Here is a 17,619-nt window from a genome sequence, read left to right as displayed (position 1 = left end):
AAACTTGGTCTGAGCTTAAATAAAGCTCAACTTGAAAAACACTCTTGACTTCGACACTCGTTGAATTTCTTGTTGATAGAGATGACATTGTTATTAATTTATAGAGTCCTCGTACCGTACTCTCTCTCTTGTACTCAATCAAGAGAAGTGTGTAATTGATCCATGTTGATGAATGACCAATCTCCATAAGAGATGATCTTTGTCATCGAAGGCAAGAGAAGAGAGTGATTTTTTCATCCAATATGATAGAAGGATCCATGACAAATATGGATTTTCGAGAGATCCTCTCTCAAAAGCTTCCCTTGTGTGAGGTGATGGTTTCTCGTAATCATGAATCATGACATGTTAATCTTATCAGCAAACATGAAATAAAATGTGAAGTAAATATTTGAAGGTAAAAATATATTACATTTTAATAGATAATATATTGACGATCAATCATTATTCGACACTTAATCAGACATCTAATCACCATATGGAGGTTGGTCTGATGGGAAAGGCCCATATCACCATTCGCTTGTTTGCACCCATTTGATAAGAGTCTAAGAGAGATCGATTGAGCTTGTCTCCCTCTTGTTGCCCATATGGACAAAATATAAAAGGAAATATTGGGACAATTAGAGGCTACCCTTTCAATGGGCTATATATAAAAGCTAACCCCTAGCACAATGTCGGAGTCTCTCTTCCTGAAGGAAAAAAAAAAAAAAAAAAACTCATATTCATTAAATTCTCCACCATTGACTTGAGCATTATAGTGACCAAGTCAAAAAATTCTCTTTACATCAATCTTAATATAGGTAATGCTCCGAAAGATAGACCCTCCACCTCGGAGTCCCATTAAACTTTTCTATGTCCTTAGTTCAAAACTAAAGGTCCATAATTCTGCATTGCTAACTTAAAAAAAAAAACTTGTACTATTGCATCATCATTTCCATTTATCTATTTTTGAGGCCATCGACATTATGGGATTTATTATTGATTTTATATTCGTTTTTTATTTTTTATTATTTTCTTCAATAGAAAGAAAATACTAAAAATTCTCTTATACATATAATCCTCATAATTATCCATCATAAAAGATAAAAAGAATTAGTAAAATGATGGATAGGACGAGAAAGGTTCTTCTTTCGGCTAGTTGATACACTATATAAATAGTATTGCATGATCATTTTCTTTCATAGTTGATAAGTGTGACCTTCATATTTAAAAGAAACTATTTTTATGATTTCAATCATAATCTTCAATATGTAAAGGAATAATCTCATCCTCACAAATGATAAGAAATAAATAAATATCGGAGTAATTTTAACTGTTGAATTAAAATCAAACGATAAGAACATTGACTTTGATAACAATATTCTAACATGGAATATAAATAAATAAATAGATATCGGGCGTCACATCTAATACACCAAACCGATCCAATAAAAAAGGGGGGCATGTCGGCCCGATACTTGTCAAAGGGCCGAGCCGAAAAGACGGCCCAATTCATGAGAGGTCAAAAGATAACTAGGGTCGGATCAGGATCCGATCCAAAATTAGAGCGGGACTTATATATAAGGTCCGACCAAAAACCGATACCGGATCCACCATCGAGATCCGACATCAACCGAGCGCCAGATCGATGACGTCGTCCCCGCTGCACCAAACATCCTCTCTCTCTCTCTCTCTCTCTCTCTCTCTCTCTCTCTCTCTGACTAAATGCTTTGCTTGTGCAAATTCATCGTATATCAGAGTCTAACATAGATATCCTTAATCTAGAGGGAGAATATAGGTTCGATCTGGGAACAGTTTTGACTTGAATTCATTGTTTTCTCAAGCAATGAAGATGTTACTTGGATTAAGAGATCAGGGTTGCTGAACCTATACACACATTTGCTCTGAAAGCTGTCGTTGAAATGTGTGGCATCGGCTCGTTCTCCTTGTGGTTTCGCTTAAGCAGCACGGTCAAACCTTGGAGTAAAACGCAAGGATTTCAACTCTGGCGGACCATCGGGGAGCGGCGACGCTGAGCTTAGAAACGAGCTTAACGCTTGTCTTCTTCCTGTTCAATTATGTCTTCCCCATGACCTCGATCTGGAGAAATGGGGTTTTGACTTCGATCCGAGACCCCAAACGCGCACGACCATGTGTCGAGAGGAGGGATTGGCGGAGAAGCTCTTGGAACCTTGCGTGCTCGGTGGCTCCTTGCGATGAGCTCTCGCTTTGCTCATTAAACACATGAACTTGCAACAACAGCATCTGGTTCTTCTCCTTGCTCTCATAAATCCAGTCTTGAGCAGGTTTTAGATGCTCCGGATGCAAGCAAAATTTAGGAAGGGGAGTTCTGGATGCTCCTCATGTAACGGTTATTATTAAATATCTGATTTAATAATAACGTAACCGTTCTCATTAAGATTCATAATTCATTATCATGAATTTCTTCATTTATTATGGTTTAAATGATTTCAGTTTCTTATTCTTTATGCATGAAACCGTTATTAATAAATTAAATATTTAATATCATTAAGTTCTTCATTATGGTCCAAACGTTACAAATTTGAATTAATTCTTGAACGTTATGAGTTGGTGATGATAAATGTTCTTGATGGGAGAACATCTATATATACATGAGGATTTTGGTCCCTTGGCTCAATCATCTCTTTGAAGCGAAAGGCTTTCCTACACCATCTAAAGTGAGAGTTCTGAGCCGAGAAGAACCAAAGTTCAAGAAGAAACCTCTGCAGAAATTCTTGGCGACAATGGCTGGAGGTACGTTATTTCGTTTCCGCATTAGTTTATTGTGTTTCTATTACAATGATTTAGAAACACAAGTTGGCTTCATCAAAACTTCTTACATTTGGTATCAGAGCCGAATGACCTCTGCCTTGATATGAAAAAGTTTTCATTTTTATGCCATGAAAATGAATTGATTTTGGTTTCTTCTTGGAAACTTGTTGATATATTTTGTTGAAAATCATGAGGAAATATCATTTTCAACATTTTAGTTGGTAAAATGCTCATATTATGTATGCGTATTTAGTTCTATTAAATTTTGTTTATGAGCAAATTTTTTATGTTTAAAATGTCTAGTGATCCATATAATCTTAATTAATTAAGAATTAGCCACAGCATCCTTAATTAATTAAAATTATATATAAAGTTAAAATAAGGATCACATAAGTAATTAGACATCATATTGTGACTGATTATATTTCGTATAATAATTGTTATCCCACAGGATCTTTTATTATATTTAATATAATTAATCAGGATAAAATATTAGATTATTTTCATAATTTACCCACAGGGATTATGAATTAGAATATAATTTGATAGTTTTATCATAAAGACCATATGAATCTATTTGAATTAAGAATTTAGCCCACGGGCAATTTTTATGTCATGAGATTCATATTTTTGGCATGTTTCACATTGGTAAAACATGTAATTTAGTCTATTAAGCTTCAAATTTTGACATAAGCATGTTTGATTTTATGCAGTTTCTCAAACTGTTAATTTCTCTGATATTCGATGTGATATTCCCGAACTTAGTGGTGATAACTATAAGATATGGAAGGAGAGGGTTCTCCTCCATTTAGGGTGGATGGATATTGATTATGCTATTAGAAAAGACGAACCACCTATAGTCACTGATACCAGCACTCTAACTGAGATCGCGTTATATGAGCGATGGGAGCGATCCAATCGGCTCAGCGTGATGTTTATCAAAACTAAGATAACTGCTGGCATACGTGGTTCTATTGACCAGCATGAAAATGTCCGAGACTTGCTAAAAGCTATTGATGAACAATTCATCACTTCAGATAAGGCACTAGCAAGTACCCTTATTATGAAATTTTCATCCCTTAGACTCACCAACATAAAGGGTGTGCGTGAGCATATAATGCAAATGCGAGATATTACGGCTCAACTTAAGAAACTTGAGGTTAATATGTCAGAATCCTTCCTGGTGCACTATATTCTGAACACCCTTCCACCTCAATATAGCCCTTTTAAAATTTCATAGAATACACATAAGGACAAATGGTCAATTAATGAATTAATGACCATGTGTGTTCAAGAAGAAGAGAGGCTAGTAATGGAATTGGGTGAGAGTGCATTGATGGTAACCACTCGAGGGAAGAACAAAACTGACAAACATCAAGCCAATCAAAAAGCTTATCAGCAGGGAAAATGTAAAATACCACCCCAAGCTGATATCAAGAAAGAAGCAAGGTGTTTCTTTTGTAAAAGAAAAGGACACATGAAGAAGGAATATACGAAATTCCAACAATGGCTTGAAAAGAAAGGTAAACCAACCTCATATGTATGTTATGAATCTAATATGGTCAATGTTAATATTAACACCTGGTGGATTGACTCTGGATCAACAATCCATATTGCAAACTCTTTGCAGGGTATGCAAAACCTAAGGAAGCCAGTGGGAAGTGAGCAAAGCATCTTATCAGGAAATAAGATGGGCTCACATGTGGAAGCAATTGGAACATGCATTTTAACTTTAAGTAGTGGTTTTGTTTTAAAATTGGAAAGAACCTTTTATGTACCAAGTTTCTCACGAAACTTAATTTCTGTTTCCAGACTCGTACCATTTGGATATTCCTTTAATTTTAAAGACACATCATTTCGTTTATTATATAAATCTGATTGTGTTGGGAATGGTATTTTGTCCGACGGTCTTTACCGTATTTTATTACAAAATGATAATACTCAAGGTTCAATGCATGTTCACGCTGGCATTAAGAGGTGTAATATTAATGAGGACTCCTCTATATTATGGCATCGGAGATTAGGACATATCTCCATAGAGAGAATTAAAAGATTAGTTAAAGATGGGGTACTTAGTACTCTTGATTTTACTAATTTTAAGACTTGTGTGGACTGTATTAAAGGAAAACAGACCAATAAGTCCAAAAGGGGTGCTAATAGGAGTTCAGACTTATTAGAAATAATTCATACTGATATATGTTGTCCAGACATGGACATACATGGTCAGAAATACTTCATCTCCTTTATAGATGATTACTCACGATATATGTATATATATTTGCTTCATAATAAAAATGAAGCATTGGATGCCTTCAAAGTCTTTAAGGCTGAAGTTGAGAACCAATGTGGTAAGCAAATTAAAATTGTGAGATCAGATAGGGGTGGAGAATATTATGGTAGATATACTGAAAATGGACAAGCACCTGGTCCTTTTGCTAAGTTTCTTCAAGAACATGGGATTATTGCCCAATACACTATGCCTGGTTCTCCAGACCAGAATGGTGTTGCAGAAAGAAGAAACCGAACATTATTGGACATGGTGCGGAGTATGCTTAGCAACTCCAATCTTCCTAAGTTCTTGTGGACTGAAGCATTAAAAACGGCTGTGTATATATTAAACCGAGTTCCAACCAAGGTTGTCCAAAAGACACCATTTGAACTATGGAAAGGTTGGAAACCGAGTTTGCGACATATGCGCATTTGGGGATGTCCGTCTGAAGTCAGGATATATAATCCACAAGAGAAGAAACTGGACCCAAGGACTGTTAGTGGGTATTTCATTGGATATGCCGAAAAGTCCAAAGGTTACAGGTTCTATTGTCCATCTCACACAACTAGGATTGTGGAATCAAGAAACGCTAAATTTCTTGAGGATGATGTGTTTAGTGGGAGCGATCATTTCAGGAACATAGTTTCCGCACATGATCATATAGAATCTCAACCTTCCACATCAAATGATAGATTGGTTATAGTTCATAGCACTCCTCAAGTACAAACTAGTGCTGAACAACCAATCATTGAAATTCCACAAGTTGTTGATAGTATTCTAATAGATCAAGCAGTTCAGGAATTACAACAAGCTCCTGAACAACTAGTTGAACCACAAGTTCCTCAAGGAACCATTGGTACAACATTAAGAAGATCTACTAGAAATAAAAGATCAGCAATTCCTAGTGATTATGTTGTATATCTACAAGAATCTGACTATAATATTGGAGCCAAAAATGATCCTGAAACATTTTCACAAGCCATGAGTTGCAAAAAGTCAAATTTGTGGCATGATGCTATGAAAGAAGAGATGAATTCCATGATGAGCAATGGAGTCTGGGATCTTGTAGAGTTGCCTAATGAAGCAAAGGCCATTAGTTGCAAATGGGTCTTTAAAACTAAGAAAGATTCATTAGGCAACATTGAGAGATACAAGGCAAGACTTGTTGCAAAGGGATTTACTCAAAAAGAGGGAATCGATTATACGGAGACATTTTCTCCTGTATCTAAGAAAGATTCTCTACGTATTATTTTAGCATTAGTTGCTCATTTTGACCTTGAGTTGCAACAAATGGATGTGAAAACAGCATTTCTTAATGGAGATCTAGAGGAAGAGGTTTATATGAAACAACCTGAAGGTTTCTCCTCTAGTGTTGGTGAGCACTTGGTTTGCAAGCTTAGGAAGTCTATATACGGCTTAAAACAAGCCTCCCGCCAATGGTATTTTAAATTTCATGAAGTGATTTCTTCATTCGGATTTGTTGAAAATCTCATGGATCAATGCATATACCAGAAGGTTAGTGGGAGTAAAATATGTTTCCTTGTTTTATACGTAGATGATATTTTGCTTGCAACCAATGATAAGGATTTGCTGCATGAGGTGAAACAATTTCTTTCTAAAATTTTTGACATGAAGGATATGGGTGAAGCATCTTATGTCATTGGCATTAAGATCTATAGAGATAGACCTCGAGGCATTTTAGGTCTATCACAAGAAACCTATATTGATAAACTTTTAGAAAGATTTCGGATGAAGGATTGTTCACCAAGTGTTGCTCCCATTGTGAAAGGTGATAGGTTCAATTTGAACCAATGCCCAAAGAACAATTTTGAAAGGGAATCAATGAAAAACATCCCATATGCTTCTGTCGTAGGAAGCCTTATGTATGCTCAGGTCTGTACTAGACCTGATATTGCATTTATTGTGGGGATGCTAGGTCGATATCAGAGTAATCCAGGTATGGACCACTAGAGAGCTGCAAAGAAAGTGATGAGGTATCTACAAGGAACCAAAGATTACATGCTTATGTATAGACATACAGACAATCTGGATGTGATTGGTTACTCAGATTCAGACTTTGCTGGTTGTGTTGATTCTCGTAAATCAACATCAGGATATATTTTTTTGATGGCCGGTGGAGCTATTTCTTGGAGAAGCGCTAAGCAGACCTTGACTGCTACTTCTACCATGGAAGCTGAGTTTGTCTCCTGCTTTGAGGCTACTTCACATGGTGTATGGCTTAAGAGTTTCATTTTTGGGCTTAGAATCATGGATTCTATTTCTAGGCCATTAAGAATTTTCTGTGACAATTCAGCTGCTGTCTTTATGGCTAAAAACAATAAAAGTGGAAGTCGAAGTAAACACATCGACATTAAGTATTTAGCCATAAGAGAACGTGTAAAAGAAAAGAAAGTGGTCATTGAGCACATTAGCACTGAATTGATGATTGCTGATCCTTTGACTAAAGGCATGCCACCTCTAAAATTCAAGGATCATGTAAAGAAAATGGGACTTAGTTCCACTTTGTAATGATATTGAAACTCTTATATATTGTGAAATTTTCTCATTTATGTGCACATTATTTTGAGAAAATATATTGTTGTTGGACCAAGAATAAACATAAGGTTTATTCATAAAGTAATATTACCACATTAAGATTAAGAAACTAAATACATCGTGATACATGGATGATAATACTCGCTCTTAGAGGACTTATCGCTATGATTCATGTATTTATTTCTTAAGAAAGTTGTTCGAGAAAGATTAATTCAAATTATTAAGATAAACGTATGGACCAAGTGGGAGAATGTAACGGTTATTATTAAATATCTGATTTAATAATAACGTAACCGTTCTCATTAAGATTCATAATTCATTATCATGAATTTCTTCATTTATTATGGTTTAAATGATTTCAGTTTCTTATTCTTTATGCATGAAACCGTTATTAATAAATTAAATATTTAATATCATTAAGTTCTTCATTATGGTCCAAACGTTACAAATTTGAATTAATTCTTGAACGTTATGAGTTGGTGATGATAAATGTTCTTGATGGGAGAACATCTATATATACATGAGGATTTTGGTCCCTTGGCTCAATCATCTCTTTGAAGCGAAAGGCTTTCCTACACCATCTAAAGTGAGAGTTCTGAGCCGAGAAGAACCAAAGTTCAAGAAGAAACCTCTGCAGAAATTCTTGGCGACAATGACTGGAGGTACGTTATTTCGTTTCCGCATTAGTTTATTGTGTTTCTATTACAATGATTTAGAAACACAAGTTGGCTTCATCAAAACTTCTTACACCTCAGGCGTTGCTTTGCCACCAATTGTGTGTATTGCTGTCTTGTAAGTGTTGTTTGGCGTAAAACCAGCGCTGGACGCATGCAAAGGCAAGTGGTCCGAGTTGACCATATCCGCCGTCCCTAACGGCCCCTTCTTCGGGTCCGCTGCCGTGGCGTACACCGTGTACACGAGCGCTAAGGTGATGACCACCTCCATCACCATGCCTTCCTGCTCGCTCATGCCGGCCACCACGCCATGCATCGGGAAAGCCTGCGGGCAGAATACGACCTCAGTGAAGGGAGACCTCGACAGGTGATCGATGGACACATGGGGTGGTAGAGTATGCAACGTGGTTTACTGATAGGGAAAATAACAATGCTGTGAACTCGTCCCATCACCTGAGCTAAGGAAGCCACCTAAGTAAAGGCATGGGTGACTCATGCTAATCCTTTGCGGCCACCGACAAGAAAATAGTCCACCAGCTCCTGTCCGTCTCTACCCTCGGAAAAGGTCAACAAGTTCCACTTCCCACCTTAGTCTTTAACCACAGCTAATTTCAGATAGGCTAAGAGTCCTAGCAAAGTATATCATCACAATTATCCTCCGAATGATGCACTAATCGGTTACCGGTATCAATGATCCCCAGGCTAGGTAAGGGACACCTTAACTCATCATTGGCCTTACGTCGTCGATCGCTTAGGTATAAAACATAAACCCTCAAACCAAATAGGGGCAAGCAGGCTCTATCTAAGCTCTTTTGAACTCTACTAAGCCCCATCCACTTACTCTTCTGACTTGAGCATCGGAGGGGGTCGATCGAGATATCCTTTCAAAGTCAATCGCTTGTGCAAGACATAGTCGTGTCTAAGGAGCACCACAGAGCAATGCTAAACATTTTTAGAATGCACCTCGGGATGACCTTGAGCTTCCTCTAATAGATAAGCTGCTTCATGAGATGATTGTGGATCAGTCGCTAAGAGCTTGCAACACCTTGAGAATCCACCTGCCACCTCGGATGTCCGCTCGGGTCGCCTCTCCAACCCTGGCATGGGTCCGTAGGATGAATCTGCTCCTTTGAAACCAAACCAGACTGTATTGACATTCAAATCAATGACACTTAAGGCAACAACGCTTACCATGCCCTCGGTGATGAACTTGAGGAGGAGGCAAGCGATGGTGGAGTCGAGAAGCTAGGCAATCCAAAAGAAGACACTGGTGAGGATGGTGATGGGGTCACCCACGGCTAGCCCAAAAGTGAAAACCAGGTTAAGGTGGCCACCAGAGATGTTGACCATCATGGAAACGCCGACAAAGAGGGACAAGCCATGCGCAAGGGCCACCGCGACCATGCTCGTTAGATTTAGCGTTGCACTAGATATCAACTTGTTGAATCTTAGATTTTGATAATGAAATCAATTGATGAGTTTATGGACTTATATACTTTTGAGACAAGTGATGCAGGAAATACTTCGATCATGGACTTGAATCATCAAAAGACAAATTATAAAAGTAAGAGAACCAGACATTGTGCCGGGAAAAGTATCATGTTGAAAATTAGACATCAAGTCAGAGAATTGATCGACATGCTAAAGATTAGACTTCATGCTATAAGTTCGGACATCGTGCTGGAAGAATCGAGTATTGCACCAAAAGATCGAATATCGTTGGAAAGCCGACATACCAATAGATCGGGTGATATGCCAAAGGAAATAACGATATACCAGAGGTTTAGACGAAGTATCAGAATATCGGATGATATGCTTGAATGACATACAACATGTTGAAAGCTTCATAATTATATCGAATATACTATCGATTAGTGCCATTAGTGCCATTATTAGGAACTTCTGGAAAAACCACTTTAACTGATTACTTTGTGAAGTGGACTTCTCTTGATGCTGTAACTGTCGCCCATTTCGTGGTCTACTATTTATGGTTGTACCTCTTAAATCAATCAATGTTATCAGACAAATAAGTGCTCTGTTATTCCACGTAGACACATTTGTGTCGTGATAACTACAATCTGTTGCTGAAACTGTCATGTTTTGCTGCTTGTGTAGATCAATAACGACTGGACTATGACTCGAAGAAACTGCAGAGCTATGTGAAGGAGAAATCCTTCTTGATCTCAGAAAGAGTAGCTCTTGCTGACCGGATCCGTCCTGCTATCCTTAGCTCCACGATTCCATAAAAGACACAACTAAGTAATTGTGTCTCCTGATCTGACATCAGTCGTCCTTGTTGCCTTCTCCTTCCCTTCCCCTTCTCATCTTTTCAGTGAGACACAGTCGATTTGCAGTATAAACAGATGAATGTGTAATTATTATTACTCCCTGCTGTTACCTTTTACTGTTAAAATAGCTACTAGGGTTAGATCATCATACACCATTAGTATGTCTAGGGAACATGAACTTGTTGGAACATTGCATGATGTGATTGCTGTACTATCCGCAAGAAAAGCATGCGTGTAGAGTATTCTTAGATCATCGTGCATCAAAGGTTGGATGCACGACTAAATAACTCAGGGTCTCGGATCGCATCGATGTCCAATCTCATTCATGTTAGTTTGTCTTATATGATTTAAAATATAGACACATAATTCTTACAAAGATTATCCATTTATATGATGATAAAATATATTTCTTCGTGACATGGAATGTTTGATCAATAATTTGGTGCGGTTTCTGTAGCAAGCGTCGGGTAAATATTTAATAATAATAATAATTTTATTTGACCAAGTATCTCTCTTGGCCAATTTCCTTTGTTGCACGATACATCTCAGAACCATCGATTCAACACATCCACCAATCCAAGGTCGGAGTACTGTGACAGAATAGCATATATACATAATACGGAGAGAAGATATGGGAGTGTTGTCAACCACTAAGTGCAAATTTCTAAAGCAAGTGTGAAACAACACGAGTACGATAAAACTTATACAACCATAAAATATTCCTGTAGAAGGCAACTATGTTCCTGTAGAAGGCAGCAGAAAGAAATTTCTTAAACAAGGAGACTGTCTTAATATTTTGATACGTTGTCATCAGCTGATGTAGCAGAGTCATTGTCACATCTCGAATTTATAAAAAAAAAAAATAAATCAATAATTTATTATCCATAATTTACATAATAAACTCTTTTTTTTTCTTTTTATTCGTCTTTGAATTCAAATCATTATCTTTACGATAGTAAATATTCTATTAGCTAAAAAAAAAATGACATCTTCTTCGTAGGATTACAAGTCTCTTCCACTTATGTTTCAGATCTATTACACAATAGTAGATGGAGATAATCCATATCGCACTACCAACAACGGATAGAGTGGTATCCCTCACCCGCCCAAGTGGAGACACGTTCCTCCCAACAACGGATGGAGGAACCATCTAACCATCACGTCTGACGGCTCGCTAATCTCACACACTTGGATCAATAAAAATGAGAGAGACATTTGTTTAGTGATAAGAATTTTTATAAAAATAAGTTACGAAAATAAGACTCTAATTCTTACTTTTATTTTTATAATGAATCATCAAATTTTTACTAAGTTAGCTGATACTTTTAAAAGAAAATTTTTTACTAAGTTAGCTGTTACAAAAAGGTCGCAGTGAACTACCAGAGTTTTCTTCAGTGGTAGGACGATGACTGTTGAGAAGACTTGAGTCCACTACAAAGAGATAAGCTTCTTGGTAGACAGTAATGGTGGGCAGATTAGTGGCTGAGAAGCAAGACAACTAAGTGAACCTTCTCTCTCTATAAATGTTGTCGAAGCTGCTACCTGCCTAAACCAGCCGAGCTGAGAGGTGTTAGTCTTCGTAAGCGGTGTGTGCGCGCGCTTGCCTCGCGAGATGGCCAAACCGAGCTTTCAGTGTCTGGGAACGTCCATTGACGTACCGAACGTCCAAACTCTTGCAGCTTCCATCGCAAACCCGGCTGACGTCCCTCCTCGATACGTCAGGCCGGAAGCCAAGGCTGATCCCGTCGTTAGCGACGGCGACAGCGAGCTTCCGGTCATCGATTTCTCCAGGCTCCTCCATCACCGTTTCTCTAAGGAAGAGTATGCTAAGCTCCACCATGCCTGTGCAGACTGGGGCTTCTTCCAGGTCAGTCGATCTACGGATCGAAACCGTGTGATCCATAGCTGCAACATAACAATCGTTGATGCTAACTAACAGTTGATAAATCACGGAGTTCCCGATCAAGTGATGGAGAAGATGAAGGCTGATATAGTAGAATTCTTTAAGCTTCCCTTGGAAGAGAAGAAGGCATTTGCGCGGTTGCCGAACAGCTTGGAAGGTTACGGCCAAGCCTTCGTCGTGTCTGACGACCAACAGCTGGACTGGGCGGACATGCTGACCCTCATAACTCGACCACTGCAGTCGAGGAACATCGATCTCTGGCCCGCTCAACCTCTCACTTTCAGGTTTATCTCGATTACTTGTGCTGTCATCTACTCAGCGGTTCAGCTAGGTACGTACGTATATGACGTCCTTTGCTTCTGCTTCATGCTGTCAGAGACTCTCTCTCTTGCTACTCCATGGAGCTGAAGAGCGTGGCAGGAACTTTGCTGGAGGTGATGGCGAAGAATCTGGGGGTCGCACCGGAGGAGTTCTCTACTATATTTCAGGACCAAACGCAGGCAGTGAGGATCAACTATTATCCCCCATGTCCAAGAGCTGACGAGGTGTTGGGCCTCTCGCCACACACGGACGGCAGCGGCTTGACGTTGCTCCTACAGGTGAACGACGTTGAAGGACTCCAAATCAGGAAGGGAGGGAATTGGTTCCCAGTGAAGCAACTCCCCGGCGCTCTCATCGCTAACATCGGTGATATCATCGAGGTCATTAACTCGACTCAAACTAGCCAGAATCAACATATATCATTCAAGCGCGATACTAATTCAATTCAAAAATAAATTATGTTCATAAATTACGAGATTCTCTCAATATTTAGTAATGTAAAATTATTATTTTGATTTTTTTTCAATCTCTTCTTACATATAAATATTTTCTAACGAAAACAAAAGATTTTTGGAATAGATATTGAGCAACGGCGTGTACAAAAGCATCGAGCATCGGACGATAATAAACGCCAAGGAGAAGCGCCTCTCGATCGCTACCTTTCATGGGCCAAGAGAATATTCGGTGATTGGTCCTCTTGCAGAGATTGTGAAGGGGTGCAAGCCGAAGTACATGTCGATGAGCTTTGGAAAATTCATGAAAGCTTACTTCTCCGCTGAACTGAAAGGGAAGAGGTTTATGAAAAACCTCAAGCTATAGAAGCCTCTAATGGTAGAAAGTTTATGGTGTGTTGCTTGAACTTGATAATAAGTGTGTTTCGGTATCTACTTTATAATATTATATATATAAATCTTTGTATGTTTAAAGTGAGTTGACTTGGTGTTTGTTGAGTTATTCGGATTGGTTAATGTATCGTTGCATAAGTAATAAATCTGAATGTACATTATTTGATGTAATGACTTTTTTTTTAATAAATAGATTCATAAATTAATTTCTTTTTTTCCCAAAAAAAAGAAGCTAATAATGAAGTATAAGCATAAGTTGGCTTGCGGCAGGCACTTATACTGAGTGCAATTTGAGTCTACAAAGTAATAATTATAATAATTAGATGATCATCTTCATAGTAATGTGAACATACCAAAATAAAAAGGTCGTTCATCTATCAATCATTGATTTATTATTGGGTCAGGAAGTTGCATCATTGTGATTCCCACATTGATGAGCCCAGTCACTTACATGGTTAAGATCTTATGAGCTTCGATCAACAGAAGTCCATACCCTCCTAAAATGATAAAAACCAAGGAGGGACTTGTTCTAAATATAGTTTTGCTGAAGACATGACAGTCTACTATGATCGTCATATCCTTGGTTTCATATTAGGTTGTTATCTTAATTTCTTTAGTAACATCATCTTCCATCAAAACTTGGTCTGAGCTTAAATAAAGCTCAACTTGAAAAACACTCTAGCAGAAATAATTATTGATGACCTTGACACTCGTTGAATTTCTTTTTGATTTATAGAGTCCTCCTACCGTACTCTCTCTCGCTCTCTCTCTCTCTCTCGTGCTCAATCAAGAGAAGTGTGTAATTGATCTTAGAAGAATCCACGACAAATATGATAAGTAGATGAGATTTCCCTATCCGTTTGAGGAAATCTCTCTACTCTGTTGAGGGAAATCCTCTAAACTGTTGAGGAAAATTCTCTATCTATTTATTTTCTAACATGGTATCAGAGCAGTTCCTCCTGCGACAGCAGTATCATCCAGTGCTAACGAGCACCGTCTTTGGCTCTGCTCATCTACTCCTTTATCGCCGGCCTTGCTCCCTCTCCTATTTGCTGATGCTGACTACAGCAGACACTCTCCATCGCCGTCACGCAAGGAGGAAAACACTCTCTCACTGCCTCCTCAATAGCGGTGAACGGCGAACAGCGGAGTTTTCCTCGCTTCCCGGCCAGCAGCAGTCGCAACTGCTGCATCTTCCTCTACCGCAGCAGCTTTCGCTGCCGCTTCCCTCTACACAACGGCGCCTCCTCAACGGCAGTGTCTTCCTCCTCAATAGCGATGAACGGTGAACGGCGGTGCAGCTGCCGCGTCTTCCTCCTTCGCTGTCGCAGCCGCTTCCCGGCCAGCAACAGCCGCAACCGCTACATCTTCCTTCCTCTACCGCAGCAGCTTTCGCTGCCACTTTCCTCTATACATCTAATTGCTACAGATTTCTCTCACTGCAGTTTTCTTGAGTACCGTTGCAGTTTTCGTGGCCATCTTCCGGCGAACTGCAGCCTCTACAATCTGCTGCAGCAAGCAGCAATCCACAACAGCGAACCGCAGTCTTGAGTATCGCTGCAGTTTTCACGGTCGTCTTCCGGCGAACTGCAGCCTCTACAATCTGCTGCAGCAAGCAGCAATCCACAGCAGCGAACTGCAGTCTTGAGTACTGCTGTAGTTTTCGCAGCCATCTTCCAATGAACTGCAGCCTCTACAATCTGCTACAGCAAGCAGCAATCCACAGCAGTTGCCGGCAGCTTTGGGCACTGTTGTAGATTACCCAAACTGCTGCAGCAATCTATAGCAGCAGCCCCCTCCCTCATTCTCCACTTTGTGTGACTTGAGTATCACACAAGGTTCGTTGCACTTCTTCTAAAAAAAAAATACAAAACAAAACAGAACAGAAAATGTCTTCATTCACTTCTTCTGATGTTTCAGTTCATGTAGGGACTCCCACTTCTTGTTCTCTACAGGGCTTATCTCCATCAATGCTGCCACGCTGATCCCCTTTAAGTTATCAAAGGGTGGCAACTATGCATCCTGGCGAGCTTAATTTTCTAATCTTTTATTTGGATACGACTTGTTAGGTTACATTGATGGCTCTTTCAGTTGTCCTTCGGCCATGCTCAACATCCCCGGCGATCCTAGTCCAGTACCCAATCCAGCTCACAAATTGTGGCTATGCCAAGATCGTCTCATCCTCTAAGCTATTCAAGCTTCAGTTGCTGGATCCGTTGCTCCCTTGATATCTTCATGTGTGACAGCTGCCGATACATGGTCTACACTGCAAACCACCCTGGCAAATCATTCGCGTACTCGTAAGCTCAGTCTTCTATCCAAGCTTATGGTGACAAAACAAGAGGGAAGTACTATCTCTGATTATCTACAACATATCAAGGTTATCATCGATGACTTGCCTTGATAGGTCATTCACTATGTGACGAAGAGGTTGTCATTCATACCCTCAATGGTCTCGACACTGACTATAAGGAATTGGCTGCTGCAATTCGGGCATGCGACTCGCCAGTCCCTTTTGAAGATCTCTATGATAAGCTGACTGACTACGAGATTTACTTGAAGCGTGTGGACAAACTGCCTAGATCAACTGTCACAGCTCAAGTCCTTTCACAAGTCTAAACGGAAGAGCACTCGGTACTCGCCGAACATCACCCAAGGTTTGGCTAATGCGCCTCTTGATTCTATGAGTTCCATGCAACACCCCTCCTTTCCTCCTAGTCATCACTTCTCATAAGTTAACATCTCGATCTACTCCTTGCGTCTTTATTGGTTACTCACTTGAACATAATGCTTTTCGCTGCTATAATCTCCACACTCACAAAATCTTCATATCACGTCACGTTGTCTTTGTTGAGTCTAACTTTCCTTTCCAAACTCTTCCATATCCTGCCATACGGACCACTTCACTATCTCACTAAAGTATACCTTCGGACCAATCGGACGAGCCTCCCATGACTTCGTCTACTTCCTCCCCTCCTGATCCGTACTATATCACTCCAGTTCAACACTTGCCCATTTCCTCTGTTCCTACTCCACTCCACTCTTCCCCAATTGATGGGGCAATATGTTCCGAAACACAACCATCCTCTTTACCTCCTTCTCGCCCAAGTGCCCCTGACGTGTCTTCACTTGACCCGGCTTGTGCCGCAGATCCTCACCCAACATCACCTCCCAATCCTGTCGTCTCCAATCATCCTATGACCACTCGCTCTAAGCATGGTATTTTTAAACCTCGTCAGGTACTTAACCTACAAGCTATCATGAATTTCTCATCCCCCAACGTTGAACCCACCACCTTCACTCAAGCCCAAAAATCTTCGCATTGGCGTACTGCCATGAGTGAGGAATATAATGCCCTCCTCCATAATTCAACGTGGGATCTCATTCCTTTCCATCCTTCACAAAACATCATCGGGTGTAAGTGGGTCTTTAGAATTAAGCGGAACCCAAATAGCTCTGTTGCCCGATATAAGGCACGCCTGGTCGCCAAAGGGTTTCATCAACGACCTGGAGTTGATTTCACTGAGACGTTTAGTCCTGTTGTTAAACCCACTACAATCCGGCTTATCTTGAGTCTGGCTACCACTAAAGGTTGGCAATTACGACAATTGGATGTTAATAATGCCTTTCTTCAGGGATCTCTATCAGAAGATGTTTTTATGCAACAACCCCCCGGTTTTACTCATCCTCAGTATCCACAACATGTTTGTAAACTTCAGAAAGCCATTTATGGACTTCGTCAGGCTCCGAGAGCTTGGTACACTGAACTTAGCTCATTTTTTACTTCTGTAGGCTTTCTTAACTCCAAATCTGACACTTCGTTGTTTCTGCGACATCATCATGGAAACACAATGTATATTCTAGTATATGTGGATGATATTATTGTCACAGGCAACAATCCCATCAGCATCCAAACGTTCATCAAACAACTGGCAGCTCGATTCTCGCTTAAGGATCTCGGACCCTTGAGCTACTTTCTGAGCGTCGAAGCTAC

At 39.7% G+C, this 17,619-nt stretch overlaps 1 protein-coding gene across 1 annotated transcript; it reads left to right on the top strand.

Annotated features, from left to right (window-relative positions):
• Nucleotides 1-11,949: 11,949 nt before the first annotated feature.
• On the top strand, nt 11,950-13,815 carry LOC135653101 (2-oxoglutarate-dependent dioxygenase 11-like). The gene is made up of 4 exons (XM_065174588.1): nt 11,950-12,423; nt 12,496-12,743; nt 12,836-13,160; nt 13,360-13,815. The coding sequence occupies exons 1-4, from the start codon at nt 12,169-12,171 to the stop codon at nt 13,597-13,599; spliced, it is 1,068 nt and encodes a 355-aa protein (XP_065030660.1). The 5' UTR covers nt 11,950-12,168; the 3' UTR covers nt 13,600-13,815.
• The last annotated feature ends 3,804 nt before the right edge of the window (nt 13,816-17,619 follow it).

Source organism: Musa acuminata, chromosome BXJ3-11 (assembly GCF_036884655.1).
Source record: "Musa acuminata AAA Group cultivar baxijiao chromosome BXJ3-11, Cavendish_Baxijiao_AAA, whole genome shotgun sequence".
Lineage (NCBI taxonomy): Eukaryota > Viridiplantae > Streptophyta > Magnoliopsida > Zingiberales > Musaceae > Musa > Musa acuminata.
Note: the sequence above shows the minus strand (reverse complement) of the source record. Positions and strands in the feature narration are given on the sequence as shown.